The sequence below is a fragment of the Delphinapterus leucas genome, chromosome 1 (genome assembly GCF_059928025.1).
Source record: "Delphinapterus leucas isolate spDelLeu-1000000601 "Yukka" chromosome 1, BTC_Dleu_Yukka2, whole genome shotgun sequence".
NCBI classification, from domain to species: Eukaryota; Metazoa; Chordata; class Mammalia; order Artiodactyla; family Monodontidae; genus Delphinapterus; species Delphinapterus leucas.
In genome coordinates this window covers 53468176-53486464 of record NC_143129.1, presented here as the reverse complement: position 1 = coordinate 53486464, position 18289 = coordinate 53468176, and the positions used below count along the sequence as shown (strand labels likewise).

Sequence of the window (18289 nt, the reverse complement as noted above, 5' to 3'; positions counted from 1 at the left end):
GAATACTGTCTGTCTGCTCATGACTTTCAGATTTCTCTCTCCTGCTTGGACCTCTCCCTGAAATCCAGACTTGTATATCTTAATGGCTGACTTGAAATCTCCACTTGGATGTTTCATAAGCATCTCAAACTTAAAATATCCAGAACTGAACTCCCAGTTTCCTTGATCTCCATCCCCACACTCGTTCTTACCATGTACTTCGCTATCTCATTATAAACGACAGTTCGATCTTTGTAGTTGCCACAGTTTACACACCATGTCCAGTCCATCAGTAACTGGTCTGGTCTACCCTCAAAATATGGCCAGAATCTGATCACTGCTCACTGCCGCAACCATGGACCAAGCTACCATTGTCTCCTACCTGGGAGATTGCAAAAAAAATCCCTGACTAGCCTTCTTGTCTCTCTGTACTCCCCTCCATAGTCTTTTGTCAATAAAGCAGCCAGAGTGATCCTTTTAAAATACTAGTGAGATCATGTTACTCCCTGGTACAAAATCTTCCAGTGGATTTTCATCTCATTCAGAGGAGAAGCCTAAGTCTTACAATGGCCTGAAGGCCGGCATGATCCGCAGTCCCTCCCTCCCCTCAGCTTCCCTGACCTCATACGCTGTTCTTTCCTTTTTTTTTTTTTTTCTGTACGCGGGCCTCTCACTGTTGCGGCCTCTCCCATTGCGGAGCACAGGCTCTGGACGCGCAACATCCCTGCTTTCTTCTTTACCATGTCGTCTATCATCTGACACACAAGATTTTTGTTTTTATTTTTGCTTTTTATCTATCCCTTACCCACCCCCCCACTCCCTGCCACACTGTAAGCCCCATGAAGTTGGAACCTTGTCTGTCTTTTCTTCTGTAGCCCTAGTGTCTAGAATAGTGCTTGGGGACAGTGACATAATAGGTGCTCAGTAAATATTTGATGAACGAGTGGAAGCATTTCGACTTGCAGTTATCAACACCAGTTATGGCTATTAACCTTGGCCTAATGGGTGGCTGTGGTAAGAAATTACACAATTGTGAAAACTGAGAAAGACATTTGAGTATTGAAGATACTTTATGGTGTTTGTAATTGTTTCTTCTGTTGAGGACAGATTCAAATAGTTTATGATCTAGGGGACTAGCGGGCTGAGCTTATTAAGACTTAAACTGGAGAGTAAAAGGCATTCTAGCAAAGTGAAGGACTGGGTATTTTTTTTTTTTTTTTAACGTTACGCGGGCCTCTCACTACTGTGGCCTCTCCCGTTGCGGAGCACAGGCTCCGAACGCGCAGGCTCAGCGGCCATGGCTCATGGGCCTAGCCCAGCCGCTCCACGGCATGTGGGACCCCCCCGGACCGGGACACGAACCCGTGTCCCCCGCATCCGCAGGCAGACTCTCAACCACTGCGCCACCAGGGAAGCCCAAGGACTGGGTATTTTAAGTAGCTTGTCGTGGTGGACTGTCACTTAAATTCACTTAGCAAATAGCTATTGAATGAATGAAAGTGCACTATTGGTTAACTTCTTGGGACTTTGTGTGTGTGGGGAGGATTTATTAGAATTGATCTTAGTCTGTGATTGTACTACTATGACTATATATTAGAATCTCATGTTTTTCTCCAATCAGATTTTCTCTCTCTTCTTTTACAATTCTTCACTCTTTTGCTGCGGATGACAGCCAAAAAAATAGTCAAATCTCAATAGTGTATGGACGTCACAGAACAAGAAACAGCTTCCTGTAAAATTATGGTGTCTTTTTTCCTTTTCACGTCTTAACAATTCGACATTTTTCAAGTGTGGGTTTTACTTATGGAGCTTACATTTCATTGCCTGTTGATTTCTTTATTTTATTTCCTTAGTATTATAATTGACTACTTTCTTTATGTGACTCCATTAAGTCTTACACATCAGTCAGTCCCGCATAGTTAGAATCTAACTCTGGCGCTCAGCAGAGTGGATTTTTTCGCCTCAGCTTGGGTGAGTGGGAGTAAATGCTGGCTACATTCCTTCAGCTTGGCTCAAAGATTTCAGGCATGCTTGTGACCTACTGGCCTGAATTAGGGCTGGTATTGAGTCTGCAAGCATGAGGTTTGGGTTAGTAAGGCACAGGCCCAGTTCTTGTCTTGGAATTTCACTTGGGAATCTTGTCTCTCCTGGTGACAGTTTCAAATAAAATGGCAAGATATACAAATTAGAATATATATGTCTTATGTTTTGATAATGGAAAAGTTTTATCTGTAACCTCTAACAGTAATTTGCACCTATTTGAAATTACCCTCCAAAAGCGTTTGATGTTCTAGTGTTCGGTTAAGAATCCTCCGTGTTCACATAACAACTGTCTGATGATCTCATATTTATTGATATTTAGTGTATAAAAGCCAAATCAGTTTTGACCCTTCAGTTTGCTGAAGAGTATGTAGCATTTTTGGATATTACATTTGGGCAACACAAGCAGAAGGATTTTATTTTTTGAAGATTGCTACACTAGGTTAGTGCCATGGTCTTATTCAGCAGATGCACCAAGTGGAGGTTTGGCAGGTGATAGGGAGAGAGTAGAACTGTTTTCTTTGGCTTAAACTTTAAATTTGGTACTTTATGAACACATCTAGTTTCCCTAAGAGATTATGGGTTTATCTTCTCTGAAATCATACCAGTCAATTATAAAACTTTTGTTTTCCCCTTAGCTTTATTGTTACAGCCATACCATCATTTTTATACATAGCCTTTGGTATAGAATTTTATTAGCTTTTTAAAAAATTCTAAAAATGATTTTCTTCACTTTGTCTGTTATACCTGCCTCCTTTGTTTTGTTTCCCAGTGGCAGCTTGGAATGGAAACTGTCCATATTCTAGCACCACTCATCTCGGCATGTCTTTCTGTCATGACAGGGGTTCATGTGTGATGGGATGTGCTTATAGCATGTACGCAGGACATTTGAACCATTTTCTTTATTCATTTGAAAGGGATGCTTTCTCAAATTGTGAATACTGTTGCATTTGTTTCAATAAATTCAATGAAAAAATGACTGTTTCATAGAAAGCTATAAAGGTTATTTGTCCTCGTTCATAAGTTGTGCTGACTGATTTAGATGCAGTTCCTATGGGATTGTCCCCTTACGCTGTTGGCACTTAGCTGATTGACAAGAGAGAGGCCTTGAAAAAAGAGCACCGAAATTTAAGGGAAAGGAACGGGATAATACGTTTTTAAAAACAATCTATTTTGAAGGTAAGTTTTGAGCCATAGAAAACTAGCCCTTCAACAGGCAGTTAGGAAAGAGTCTTCTAACAGTTGGAATAACTCCATGTACCCAGATCACCCCAACACATTCTGTCTGTGCTTGACTGTTCCTCTCCACGCTTTCTGATCTCCCATCTGTGTCCACTTGAGGATCCCACGTTCAGCATTAGCTGGCCCTGGGTCATCTTGATTGGCGAGGCCGTATTTGTACAATCTGTCTGCTGAGGTGGAACAATAACAGCTGGTACGCAGCTGTACAGTTCGTCCTGGGAACTCCTATTTCAGCCAGCAGTTATACTAACAAAATTGGAAACATTTTCAAATAGTTGCTTTCTGTGACTACTGTTTGTGTTAACTGTTTGGAGACTCCCATTTAGTAACCTACACATCTCCCATCTCTAATTGACTTTCTGTGCTACAGCCTCATTAAAGTTTCGTATTCCTCAGATCAAGTCTGACTGCAAAGAGAATAGTCATTTTCTGATTCTGAGGAGTGAGCACGTAAGAACAATAGTGAATCAGTGACTCCTAATTTGATATTTCAGAATGAGCCAGTTCTCTTCTAATTCGGGCCATGGAAGGGCGTTTGGAAGTTTTGTGAAATTCTGTATGGCCATTGTCGCTCATTACTTCACTGTAAAGGAGGCTGTTTCACAACATCCTCATGGAATTCTTCTGAGCTGCACATAACAGAGAAGCATTTATGTTCCCCAGCAGTTAGTACTTGAATCCAATTCTAAGACAGGAAGGGTTTCTCCCCTACTCAGAGAGATTAGACATACTTCACCACGTAGGAGGCTTAAGCAGAATTCCTTGGCTTGGCCCTGTGTGCACAAAGGCTGGATTCTCATTGTCCAGGTGGCCCCCTCCCCTTCTCTTAGTCCCTCAGGCAGATTCGCTGTAGGATTCAGAGCAGGAAGCATTAGTTATTTTGTGTGCTTCGTTCTAAACATCTGCACCTGAGTCTTTTTGTTTGTGGAAGGAATGTGGCAGGGGAGGCGAGGGAGGCAGCAGAACCTTCAGAAGCTAAACAGTTTCTTGAGGGTGTGTATACCCATGGTTAGTTTTTTTTTTACTTTTTAATTTATTTATTTTTGGCTGTGTTGGGTCGACGTTGCTGCGTGGGCTTTCTCTAGTTGCGGCAAGCGGGGGCTACTCTTCTTTGCGGTGCGCGGGCTTCTCATTGTGGTGGCTTTTCTTGTTGCGGAGCATGGGCTCTAGTCGTGTGGGCTTCAGTAGTTGCAGCACGCTGGCCCTAGAGCACACGGGCTTCAGTAGTTGCGGCACGCAGGCTCTAGAGTGCAGGTTCAGTCATTATGGCGCACGGGGTTAGTTGCTCCGCGGCATGTGAGATCTTCTGGACCAGGGCTCGAACCCGTGTCCCCTGCGTCGGCAGGCGGATTCTTAACCACTGCGCCACCAGGGAAGCCCCATGGTTAGTCTTCATGTGCCTGAACGTGAGGTGAAGGGGAAAGATGTTCTAGCTGTAGAGTTGCTGGAATACTTTCCAGACGTGTACTTACTGGTTTTCTTAATTGTTTGGCTTGGCTCCTTTCCTTTAAAGTCCTTCGTCTACTTTTGCATGCCCCCACAGTATGAAGGTAGTGTCGTCGCTATCATTGGAAAAACGGAGACCTAGTCCTCTTTTCTGTTCATTTGCCATTTAACTAGCTCTTCTTACTCTGTCAACTGTGAAATGAGTAGGATGGACAGATAAAGAGTAGAGAAGTGTATTCAGAGAGAGAGAGTGTGTGAACAAGCACATGGAAGGTCTCGACTATAGTTGTTTAATGGAATAAAAAGTAGCTCCTTCAGTTTTCAGTTCTTGATTATCCATGATTACAGGTAGTTTCAGATAACACAGGATATTCAAGCCATGACTCTTCCACTCTGTTTTCTGTATTTGCTTCCTTATTTATTCAGGTTAGATTCTAAGTTCCTTGGAGTTACATCAATCCCGCTACCTTATTGTCCTTCCATTGACCCTGTACAGGAGGTGCTAAGTGCTGCTGTAGAAAATCACGCCTCCACGAAGATGTCCGTACCCTCATCCTGGCAGCGTTGTCTCTGCCCAGCAAGCCTTTCTCTCTAGTCAGCTTTCTGCTAGTCTCTATCGTGCCTCTACACTCTCTTCAGATATTCCCCACTGGCTTTGCCCTCAGCCCCTGAGCAGGTACCCTTGATTTTCACTGCACAGAAAAAATAAAGTCATCAGTTAGAACTCTTTCAACTTCCATCCTCTAAAACCTACTAAATCACTTACATTTGCACCCAGGTAGAAAGCAAGGATGCAGGTTTTCTCCTTTATGGAGCCAGTCCTTTCACCAGTGCTGAATCACGTTCTTGTTTCCCCGCCTTGTTTCCACAGTCATTCTTTCTCTTTCTGCTGACTGGAGCACAACAGCATGTAATACAGCCTTGTAACTTCTCTCACAAAAAAAGGGAAAAATCTTCCCCTGGCCCCGTATCCCCTCCAATTACCGTCATCTTCTTTTTCTCCTACCCTTTAGCCAGATGTCATACCAGGTTGGCTACACTCACTGTGTCTACCTTCCCACGTCCTATCTACCATACACACTCAGTTCCAACCCAGCAAGATCGCTGCCGGTGGGACTGCTCTCACTCAGCACCTCAATGACCTCTTTGTGGCTTGAAGCCATTGGACGCTTCTTAGTCATTATCTTACTTTATTCGCTTAGCAGATTTAAACACCATTGATTCTTTCCTTCTTCACCCTCTCGGCTTCTGTGATATTCTGTGTTGTCTTTTACTTGCCCTCCTCCCTCTGGTCTTCATAGTCTCCTCTGTTGCCTCGTCTTCTGGCTGTGCTTTAAATGTTTATGCTCCTCAGCATGATCCTAAAAGTCAGCTCCCTCCTCACTCAGCACTCTGACCTCATTGGTCTCAGCGATACCACATCTTCGTTATCCATCCACAGGCTAATGAATCCCAAATCTGTAGCTCTAACTTAGATGTCTCTCTTGGGCCATCAGACTATTTACATCCAGCTGCTCCCTACTAGACATTTTTTCTTGTCTGGATGACCACAGACACCTTAAATCTTGTGTTTCCAAAATGGAACTCATCTCCCCATCCTGCCCTCCACTTCTGCCTCCAATTTTGCTTTAACCTCCTTTGTTCTCTATTTCAGTGGATGGTACATCTCTCCATTTGGCTGTTTTTAAACTAGAAAACTGCATGTTATTCTCAATCCTTCCACCTTGTGGAATGCATAAAGGAAGCTTTGGCAGTGAAACAGAATGTCAATAGGGTAAAAGTAAAGAAGGCTTTCAGAAATGATTCCTGCTCTCCTCCATCAGTTACAAATTACTGTTGAAGCCTGCTAACTACATGTCACCCAAATCCGTTCATTTCTCTATTCCAGCTGTCCCTATTCTTAGTTCAGCCACTGTCGGCCAGGGTTACCGCCACATCTTCTTAAATATTCTCTCTACCTTTAGTCCTGTCCCTTCTAACCTAATCTCCACACAGTGGCCAGAATGATCTTTCTAAAAATCAAACCTGATCATACATTTCCTGATGTAAATCCTTCAGTGGCTTGCCATCAGCCTGAGGAAGTTGAAGTTGCTCTTTAGCGTGGCCTCAGGCCTGGCGTGCTGTGCTTGCTAGCTGACTCATCTGCAGCCACTCTCTCCAGTTCTAGATGTACTGCACGCCTCTGAGTCCTCCAGTGGCCACTCCTCTGTGTTCTCTGGGCTTTCATACATCCTATTCCATCCGCCTGGATGACTGATCTCTGTTGGCCTAGCTAATTCCTCTGCATTCCTCAGGTCTTGGATTTAGATGTCACTCCCTCTAGAAAATTTCTTGGCCTCTTATAGATGTGGGTTAGGTGACTTTCCTCCATGCTCCCAAAACCTCATGTCCTTCCCCTGTCATAGCACTCATCACATGGAATTGCAGTGATCTGTATCCACTACTGGGCTGGCTGCAATGTCGAAGGTCACGCACATGGCCATCTTGTTGTGTGGAATGTGTGAGCCCCCTTTACAGATTGCCACAGAGCCCTCTACCTCTTTCAACTGTAGCTATAAGTTAGAATGAAAAAAGCAGCTCTGAAAATGAGGCATGGTGAGGCAGCGCCAGCAGCAGCAAGCTAGAGTGCTTCAAAGTTTAATGCTAGCGGAGTGGCTTTTCTGACGTTCTGCCACCCATCGCTGTGTTTGTGCCGACACTGAGTGACCACATATGCCTGTTTCTTTCAGTGTGTGGCTTTGTGGTGCAGATGTTTGTCTGGGACACAGGATACCCTGATCCATTTACCTCTTCTCCTTTGATCCATTCTCCTGTAGGTTGGGTTGCTAAAGAACAATGAGATGGCAGAAATGTAGACAGAGAAAATAGAAAAGCAAGGGTAATCTGTAATCCACAGATTAGTGAGTAAGCCTTTGAACATCCCAAGCCACTTACTCATGAGTGAAACTAAATTGTTTTACCATTCCAGAATGTTTTAGATAGTCTCTGGAATGCCATCGATACTGTATTATAACCTCGCCTTCATTCAAAGATGACGTCTTTACGTTTTTGACACAGTAAAGAGATACAGGTTAAATTTGCATTCTTTGAACAAGAAGGTTGTAAACTGTATTTGCATGACCTGTGTCCAGACAAAGTGTTATACTGCCTCCTAGGTAGAAGATCTGGATTTGTAAAATATTCTTTGGCAACTATACCAGGTAGGCCCTTGTACAATCAGGCTCTTGTGTGTGAACATCTCCAGGATCCTAGTTCACGAATTCTCTTCTGTACCGTATTATAATAATGCCTTATGTTTGTATAGCCTTTTATAATGAATCAGGTATATGCAAGATCTTAGTTTGACCTTCCAACAACTCTTTGAGGTAGGAGGCTCAGGGATTATCACCCTCATTTTCTTTTTTTAATTTTATTGAAGTATAGTTGATTTACAATGTTGTGTTAATTTCTGCTGTACAGCAAAGTGATTTAGTTTATACATATATATTGTTTTTTATCTTCTTTTCCATTATGGTTTATCACAGGATACTGACTGTAGTTCCCTGTGATATACAGTAGGACCTTGTTGTTTATCCATCCTATATATAATAGTTTGCATCTACTAATCCCAAACTCCCAATCTTTCCCTCCCCTACCCACCCCTCCTCCTTGGCAACCACAAGTCTGTTCTCTATGTCTGTATCACCCTCATTTTTACAGAGGAGAAAATGACCGAACAGAAATCATACAGCTAGTAATTGAAGGAGCCAGGATGTCTACTTAGGTCTCATAATGCCCAGTCCTGTGTTTTTTCCATCATACCATACATCTTTATGTTCAAGATCTTATGCGTGTGAATGTTTCATTATATGGGGGACAGTTAATCAAACCCCTCTTTTAAGATCTGAACCAGTTGGGAAATGGAGTCAGATATGGCTCATCATATCAGTTTTATTACAGGTAAAACTGGCTTGAAGAACAGAGCCTGGGCATATAGCTTACATGGGCCTTTTGCCCCACCCCACCTGAACTCATGCACTTAGTCCTGAATCGAGTAGCAGGACAGCAGCAGGCCTCCCCCGCAGTGTCAGAGGTGCTGTCTTGCACTGAGGAGTGAGGGAGAGGAGAGAGAGGGACTCGGGTGGCAGCTAGGAGAGAGCTGAGGAGATTCTGGGCCACACGTGAGCAACACTTCTTCTCCCCTGGGGATGAGTGGGTGTGAGGAAGTGAGAGAATGGCAGAAGTCTCTCCTCAACACTTCTGAGAGTGCAGGAATTCCTCTTCTGTGGGCTTTGTAGGGTGGTTCTTCCTGTGAAGTTGATTCACTTGGACAGAAGAGACTGTAAGCTTCTCGAGTTCAAGGACCACTTATGTCTAGTGCATCCTGTCCCCCAAAGTATATAACATGGGACTGAGCATGTACTTGTGCCCAATAAATACTTGTTGACAAACCGTGATCTTCATTATAACATAGAAGCAGCAAAATATAGATATTGTCAGAGATAGAAAGACCAATCTGTGAATGAATGGTGTTTAAAAACAGCTGCACATTATCTTTTTTACCCACCTGAAATCCTGCTGGCTGGCAACCAAGCTGTCCCAGCCGTCAGGCTGTGTTCTGCTTGCTGCAGGGAGCTGCCTGATGCAGTGACTCTTCTTCCAGAGGGATGACAGCCCGTTCGTTCCTCCCTGTTGCTGTCCTTTCTTGCTCAGCACTCATATATTCTCTTTTGAACGAACACAGCTTCTTTAAATCGCCTTTCTCTTCTCTCTTTCTCTTTTTTTTGTCATCTCTTTGTCAGCTACTAGAGGAATTTTTTTTCTTCTTTCCTGCTGTAGTCCCTGCCCCCGTATCTCAATCACTGTCCTTCACTCTTTTTTTTTTTAAATTTTATTTATTTATTTATGGCTGTGTTGGGTCTTCATTTCTGTGCGAGAGCTTTCTCTAGTTGTGGCAACCGGGGGCCACTCTTCATCGCGGTGCGCGGGCCTCTCACTATCGCGGCCTCTCTTGTTGCGGAGCACAGGCTCCAGATGCGCAGGCTCAGTAGTTGTGGCTCACGGGCCTAGTTGCTCTGCGGCATGTGGGATCTTCCCAGACCAGGGCTCGAACCCGTGTCCCCTGCATTGGCAGGCAGATTCTCAACCACTGCGCCACCAGGGAAGCCCCGTCCTTCACTCTTTCTCAGATTTCTCTTTCTTAACCTGGTAAGTGAGTAGAATAGTGCTGATGATACTCTTCCTGCATCAAGAAGTAACATTAAAATTAATAAAGAACGAATTTTTAAAAATCTTGAAAGTGACCAGAAGACCCATTTAGAAAGCCAGCAAATATTTTCTTTTCTATCTTTTAATTAAGCTTTTGTGGAAGCACCGGCATTAAGGATAAATGCTCATTTTCACTCAATTTTATTTTTGTTTAACAATATAAGTACATAATACATGCTATCATTTTTCATGGCAACCAAAATTTTAACAACACACATCATAAATGGGCTTTTATGAGCCAACTTATGAGTGCAGCTATACCTTATTTCTGTGGGAAAACACGCACTGTTTCCAGGCTTAGAATAGCCTATCAGACACAGCCAATGTGTTGTGTTCTGGAACCCTCTTAGCGTAGTGTGCACAGGTTGGTTAGTATCCTCTTTCTCTGTCAAGTTCCAAAGCAAAGTGGGAATAGAGGGGGTTTCTTTGCTTCGTACGTATGACTTCTGGACATCGATGTGTTTGCCCCACAGGAAAAGCGTTTGACATCACATACGTGCGCCTCAAGTTCCACACCAGCCGCCCGGAGAGCTTCGCCATTTACAAGCGCACGCGGGAAGAGGGGCCCTGGGTCCCTTACCAGTACTACAGCGGCTCCTGCGAGAACACCTACTCGAAGGCAAACCGAGGCTTCATCAGGACGGGAGGGGACGAGCAGCAGGCCTTGTGCACAGATGAATTCAGTGACATTTCCCCTCTCACTGGGGGCAACGTGGCCTTTTCAACCCTGGAAGGAAGGCCCAGTGCCTACAACTTTGACAATAGCCCTGTGCTGCAGGTAGGCACCTAGCGGTTGTCTTGGCAGCCAGTCAGTTCTTCCATATGCAGGATGCAGGAAGATCATTGTAGTGGGGGACCGTGGTCCCACTTCTGAAGTAAGGGGTAGGAATAGCACCTACTCCACCAGGACAGACAGCTGGATTTTATTCTGCTCTCCTGTGTACTCTTAATAAGTGAAGGAAAGTGGTTTTATTTCTGCTGCCCAGTTGATGTTTGTTCTTAGTTTTCATGCACGTGTATTCTGGGATGTAAATTTTACAGATTTTTTTAAATGTTGAACAATTTTGACTTGAGTCTCTGTACTTGCAGTGGAAACATTTTGCTTCTGCCTTCCTTTTGAAGGAGGGTATTTGAATGAATCTACCAAATTTTTTTGTATCCTGTCATACCTCTTCTTTGATTTGACAAAATAAGAAAACTATTTTTTTTTTAAATTTGTGGTACGCGGGCCTCTCACGGCTGTGGCCTCTCCCGTTGTGGAGCACAGGCTCCAGACGCGCAGGCTCAGCGGCCATGGCTCACGGGCCCAGCCGCTCCACGGCATGTGGGATCCTCCCGGACCGGGGCACGAACCCGTGTCCCCTGCATCGGCAGGCGGACTCTCAACCACTGCGCCACCAGGGAAGCCCAGAAAACTATTTTTTAATATTAGGAAGAGGGAACAACTGAAGCAAGATGTTTAAGAACTCTACCTTCCTTTGTTATTGTACAAGGAAATTTTGGTTGGGTTTGTCTGGTACTGTTGCCAATCACTATGAAAACTCTTCATAACCTAAAAGCACTGGTTTTGGTGACAAGATATAAATTTAGGTAACCCTGGTATATTGCTTAAGAATGGTGATAGAAACTTTTCCCTATATGGCAATAGAAAGAATTAAAGGTTTCTTTTTTCATAAATGCCGTATGCTTATTCCTTATACACTATAATTTGGAATCTTGCTGTATTGCTTAGATGTCTGTGACGTTTTCTTATGTTCTGGCTGTTTGATTATGGAGAGTCAGATGCGTGTCATGCCATACTCAGCACATTCACACAGACTGGAGATGCTTCTGTCACATGGCTGGAGTCAACATTTAAATGGGGACAGTCTGTATTAATTCGCTGAGACAAGAAAGACTGGATGTGGGTTTGCAGACGCTGTGTATACTTTATGAAAAGCTGTTGTGACTTCTAAGTAGGGAATCTCCCTGTTTTTCTGGGCCTTATGCCTTTGTGTTCCCTCATTCTTTCTCTTTGGAACTTTTTATGTACAAGGACCCTTTGTCTAATTTGGCCATGTGGCTTTGGACAGTGGCAAAAGATGAGAATATATTCTCGCTGGGTCCAGTTCTTCCCTTCCATTGTATTTATGTAGTTTGCTGGGAGATCATAAATCTTGATTTTGGTAAGCTCTGAGGGTTCTGGTGAGCAATGAGTGTGTTTGCAAAGGTCTTTCAGAAAATGTTTCTTTCGAAGGCGGTAAGGTATGTTCAAAATACATGGCAGAAAGAATAACTGACTTCGATAGATGAAAAAGCAGGAGACAGATTACCTAGGGCAGAAGTGATCTATAAATACTCTTTAAGTTGGTCAACTGGCACACATTTTCTAACTTTGATTCTTCCTACACAAATTATTGTATTTTACTGTCCTGGGGAGGGAATAGTATAGTCAGTAGGGAAAAGCAGTGAGGTAATGATGTGACTGTGGTTTTCTGGCACCTTTGCTAACTGTATGCCTTGTCAGCCTGTCTTGAAAGCAGTTCCCCCAGCTATAGGAATTCTGGCGTTTCTTAACTCTTCATGCCACAGAAACTTGTAAGACTAAATGTGGCAAAAGGCTGTGGGCATCTGCAATAGATTTGGTCGTTTGGTATCATTATGCAGAAACATTAATTATGCGTCTCTGGATGTAAGAGCTCTGGCTCTGATATACAGTTGCCAAGGAGGGTTGACTGATACGACTTGTAGCCGATCTGACAGTGAGGAGAGAGGCAGTTGGCTTCTGCCCTCATTGCTCCCTGTGCCTCCCTCTAAAAGTTGTGATCTCCCAGAAGAAACCTTCCCGGTTTCAATGTATATGAATATTACTAAGCATGCAGTGATTTATAATAATAATTAGCATTTATTGTAGCACTTACTATAATGTGCCACAATGTGACAAGCATTTTTCTAAACCCTTTAGATATATTAAATGTATTAACACATTTAACCTTCCCAATAACTCTATAAGGTAGATACTTTTATTTTCTCCATTTTACAGATGAGGAGTCAGGGGCCCAGAAAAGATAAAATCACTTGCCCCAAATCACACAGGTTTTTTGTTTTTTATTTTTTTTACATCTTTATTGGAGTATAATTGCTTTACAATGGTGTGTTAGTTTCTGCTTTATAACAAAGTGAATCAGTTATACATATACATAATCACACAGTTTTAAGTGGCAGAACTGGGATTCAAAATGTAGAAAGTCTAGTTCTAGAGTCTGTTCTTTTTAAGATGCCTGTTATGGAGAAAACAAAAAAACTTAGATTCAACTCTTGAGAAGCTTTTATTCCAGGAGAGCTGTGATAAAGATGGAGGCTGTCGAAGATATAATAAGCATTAAACACAGAGATATGTTTAGCTGTTTACACTACAGACGACTAAAAGATTCCTAACGTTGTGGCCATGAGTGGGCGTTGTTATTGGAGTTCCAAGTTTGGATATGGTGAAATCATCTCTTCTCCTTTCTAATTATACATGAAGGCTTCATGGAGATTAGCCTTGATGAGCTCTCTGTGTTGTTCTACATGCCAGGTGTTTGGCCTGGTGTAAGCAGGGATTCTTAATCAGGGGTGTGCTTCCCAGTCTCACGTGAAGCCTTCTGAAAACATAGACGCCTGCAGCTCTGCACGTGCTGGTTAACGTCTCCGTAGGTAATGCTGATATGCAGTCCCAGAAGAGGACTTAAAGTGGACATGGGGGACTTCCCTGGCAGCCCAGTGGTTAAGACTTCGTGCTTTCACTGCACGGGGTGTGGTGGGTTCGATCCCTGGTCAGGGAACTAAGATCCCACGTGCCATGGGGTGTGGCCAAAAAATAAAATAAGTAAGTAAGTGGCCATGGTATATATGGGTAGTTTTATGTAATATACCACTCTAAAACTTAACGGTTTTAAACAACCGTGATTTATTATTTCTCATGATTTTGTGTTGGCCTGGGCTCGCTCCCTGGCAGGTCAGCTGGGAGCTGGGTTTTTCTCTCCCTGTGGTCTTACATCCTCAAGGGGGCTTCTTCATGTGATGGAGGAAGTATTCCAAGAGGGTAAATCCCAGTGCACACATGCTTGTTAAACCTCTGCTTGTGTCACATTTGCTGATGTCTCCTTGGCCAAAGCAAGTCACACGCCCAAGCCTAGAATCAGCGTATACAGGGACTACACAGGTTGTGGACACTGGCAGACATGATTCATTGGGATAATTGTTACAACTACTACAGATGTAAACATCTGACTAAAATTAGCTCAGTGAAAGGGCATTTATTATAAGTGCTTAGATCTCATAAAACCGAGGGGAAAGCTGTATAACCTTCATTCTTGTCCTCTGCCATTATGGTATACCTACCGACTTGATCAGTTGGAGTTTCCTCAAATCTGTTCATTTGCTCGGTAAATGTTACTTGAGCACCAGCTATATGCTAAGCACTAGTGAAATGCAGTGAACAAAACAAAACAGATTCCTGCCCTGTGGGGCTTATAATCTGGTGGTGGCAGTGGTGGGGTGGGCAGGTGGTGGTGATGGAAACAGGCAGTTTAATTAAAATAGGGAAGGGAAATAGGGAGTTGCAGGGGGTGGCAATTTTCGATAGGATGGCCAGGGAATGCCTCACGAGAAGTGACATTTGGGAAGGGTCAAGACAAAGTACGTCTGATTGGTTCAGGCCAGTGTAATGATTGATTGCTTTGTGCTTGGATGTGTCTCCCAGATCTGTCCGTAGTGGAGGGGGTAAGAGGGAGAGGGAGATGGTACAAGATGGGCAGGAGGAGGCAATGACCAGTGTATCTGATACAGTGGTGGTACTTCGTGAGTTCTGTGCTGGCTTCTCTTGACTGGCTTTGGGGTGTGGGTACAGGATGGAGAGACGAGACGTGTGTTGACTACCTAATGCATGCTGAGCGTTGAAAAGCATATTTCACTTAAGCCTCTCTACAGCCTTGTGAAGAAACTAATATTATTCCTGCCTCGGGAGACTCTGAGTGGTAAAGTAACAACTTAGATCAAAGAAGGGAAGAGTCAAGAAGGAAATTCAAGTATGAAGAAATGAAAGGAGTCCTTGAGTGTTATAATAGATTTAATGCCAGAAGAGGACATGAGTTAAATGATACATTAACTGTTTAGAAGATTTTGTCACATATATGTCTCTTACCTTCAGTGCCTTTACCTATCTTTTCTGTGTTTTTGTTTTCTGACAGGAATGGGTAACTGCCACTGACATCAGAGTAACACTCAATCGCCTGAACACTTTTGGGGATGAAGTGTTTAATGACCCCAAAGTTCTCAAATCCTATTATTATGCAATCTCTGATTTCGCTGTGGGTGGTAGGTAAGTAAACCATTAAATAACCTTGAAAGTGATTGGAGCTTTGGTGTAGAAGTGAATGTAGCAACTTGTTTACAACTGTATTAGTAATGTTTCTTTGGACCTCATTATCCTGGAAACAAAGTAATTAGGTTTTCTAAAACCTTGTCAAATCAACACATTAGTGAATTCTTATTGAGCATTTAAGCGCAAAGCTCTATGATAGGCACTATGACGCTACTGAGGAAGTGCAAGTCTGACATTCACTTACTGAGAAGGACCTGACCTTCTAGGATCCTACAGGTGAATGGGGCAGGCGATGTATGAATATGCGAAAAGTTAAATACTAGTACCATCAAGCGTTTTAGATAAAGAGATGTCATATGTCAGAGAATAGTTACAGGACTGTCAGGCTAGAGAAACAGATGGAATCTAAGCTGGGCGTCGAAGAATAGGTAGGGTTTAGATAAGGAGAGAGAGGATGTCTGGGTTGGGTGCAGGAGGGTTGGGTGCATGTCATGAGCAAAAGTTTAGAGTTGGAAGCGTTTAAACCTCCTTGACTTAAGGAAAATCTTATATGAATTTGTGGAGTTGTAAACCAGAGAGTTTGGTAGCCAGAGACCTTAGACAGTGAGCCAGGAATCTTGGACTTACCTCCCCTTGTAGTAGACTATGAAGTCTCAAGAGCAGAAGCATTATTTTTGTATGCAGTGTTCCTGGTATGGGATTGATGCTCAGTGAAAGTTGATGGAAACTGTAACCAATGAGAAATCATGTACTTTTTTTGTTGTTAGGGCTATGATTTCAACACAGTAGATTAGGAAGATGAGCTGCAGGCAAGGTAACAGTAGAATATGATCAAGAGAATTTATATTCCTGTTATTATGCTGTCATCTAGGTGTTAGGTGACACCAAATACCTGACATTAAGGTGGTGACAGCAGAATGGAAAGAAACATTTAGGTGCATTTTATGAAGGAAGAATTATCAGGATTTTGGTCAAAGGTGATTTTGAAGGTTTAGTGACCAGGAGAATGGTGGTATCATTAACAGAATAAACGGAGAAGATGAGCTCATTTGGGAAGGTGGTGAGTTTAGTTGTAGAATGTAAAGTTTTAAGTCGTGGAGGACATCTAAATTTGTGCAGCAGTCAAGGACAGGAGCTTGGGAGAAAGAGGCGGCCTGGAGATATACATTTGGGATTCATCCTGGTGCACTGTAGGTGTTTCAGAAGTGTTTGAGTGTATTATTAGGTGGTGATTGAAGCTGTGGAACTGACTGCCATCTTTAAAGAGCGAGTGAGGGTAATGGCTCTGCACCAGAGTGCGTGTTAGTATTCATGGGGATTTCCATGAGTCCTTAGTTTATGGTAGTACCTGCATCTAGAGGCTCCTTCAAGGATTCTTGCCCCAAACAACCCGAGGGAATGTCAGTCTACCGGAGATCCATATGGTGGTGTGGTATCTGTCTCTCACTGTCTTCAGATCAAATACTTTAAAATCATGATGGCAGATAACTGCTGAAATTTATTGACTTGTTATATGCCTGTACAGTCCTGGGCACATACATATAGCAACCTCTTGATCTTCTCAATAACTCCATGAAACAGGTATTATCATCCTCCCTATTTTACAGGTAAGGCACCGAGTTTAAGTTCCATTGGTAAGTCACAGGGCAAGGTTTCGAACCCAGGCAGCCTGGCCTTGGAGTCCATGTTCTTCTTAACCACTACACTTGGCTGCCTCTTGAGATGCACACATTTCACTTCAGGAAATGGTCCTACAGATGTCCTCAGAAATTGTTGGGGGACTTTCTTCTCATGTCTGGTTAATGCCCCATCCCCTGTTAAATAAAGCTACCTTTTTTTTTGTCTTGTTTGATTTTTCTTCATACCTGAAAACACACAGTCATTACTTAATCTTGCTCAGTTCCTCAGTTTACAGTTTTGAGTGGTAAACTCAAAAACATCCTGAGGTGGTTTTCAGTTCTCTGTGTACATCCCTTTTCTGCATCCGTTTCAGGGCTTCATAGGTGTTTCATTCTTTTAAGGGTCTCTTCTCTCCCCAGGTGTAAATGTAACGGACATGCAAGCGAGTGCGTGAAGAATGAATTTGACAAGCTGGTGTGTAATTGCAAACATAATACTTACGGAGTAGACTGTGAGAAGTGCCTTCCTTTCTTCAATGACCGGCCGTGGAGGAGGGCGACTGCCGAGAGTGCCAGCGAATGCCTGCGTGAGTGCCCCTTGGTGTTCGTCTGCTGAATTGTCTTGAGGACTTCAGAGGTGGGAGAAGGAATGGGTGACTTCCTTTGATTCCTCCTTGAAAGGAAAAGCCTGGAAGACAGAGCTTCTTCCCTAATTTGAGAGTGTAGAATAACCTGCATGCACGTCAAAGGAAAATCATAGATGCGGGCAATTGGCCACAGACGTAAACTGTGCTGGTTTTATGTTTCCTTCATGAACACACATAACAGAATGGGAGCAGCATCTTCAAGGTTTGGCCTTTGCTTAGCTCTAAATACTGGGCTGGGGTTGCCTACTCTAAAATATGGTTTCTCCAGTCTTTTCTTTGTTGCCCTTTAAAATATCCTTCTTGCTTTCAATGCTCATTTATTCGAACAGCCAGGATTGTTGATGAACATTTGTCAGGTGTGATGAGCTCTAGACTAAGACTGCTATTCGATGGATTATTTATCAAAATTATTTTTTCTTTATCTCACTAAAGAGCACAATGGGGAGGATTTCCTACTTCCGTCATGCAGAGGTGGGTGGCTCTGGGAGGAAGAGTAGAGCCTAGTATTCTTAGGAAGAGGTAAAATGAAAAAGATTACACATTGTTTATTCCTTCATAATGTCTTGGTTTATTCTGAAGAGATAGAGAAAGGAATCTCAGGAGAAAAATCATGAAACCATGTAATCATGATTTGCCAAGGACTTGAAAGTGAGAAACTTTTAAAGCAGCAACATTTTCTTATGTCCTTATAAATATTCCTTATCGTATCCTCTTGGTAATAAAGG

General features: G+C 43.0%; 1 protein-coding gene across 1 annotated transcript in view; it reads left to right on the top strand.

The window, feature by feature from the left end:
* Positions 1-18289, top strand: part of LAMC1 (laminin subunit gamma 1) — a 123005-nt gene that overhangs the window by 62550 nt on the left and 42166 nt on the right. The window contains exons 2-4 of the mRNA XM_022593315.3: positions 10428-10732; positions 15165-15295; positions 17338-17504. Of these exons, the coding sequence (XP_022449023.2) occupies positions 10428-10732; positions 15165-15295; positions 17338-17504 (603 nt within the window). The remainder of the gene's footprint in view (positions 1-10427; positions 10733-15164; positions 15296-17337; positions 17505-18289) is intronic.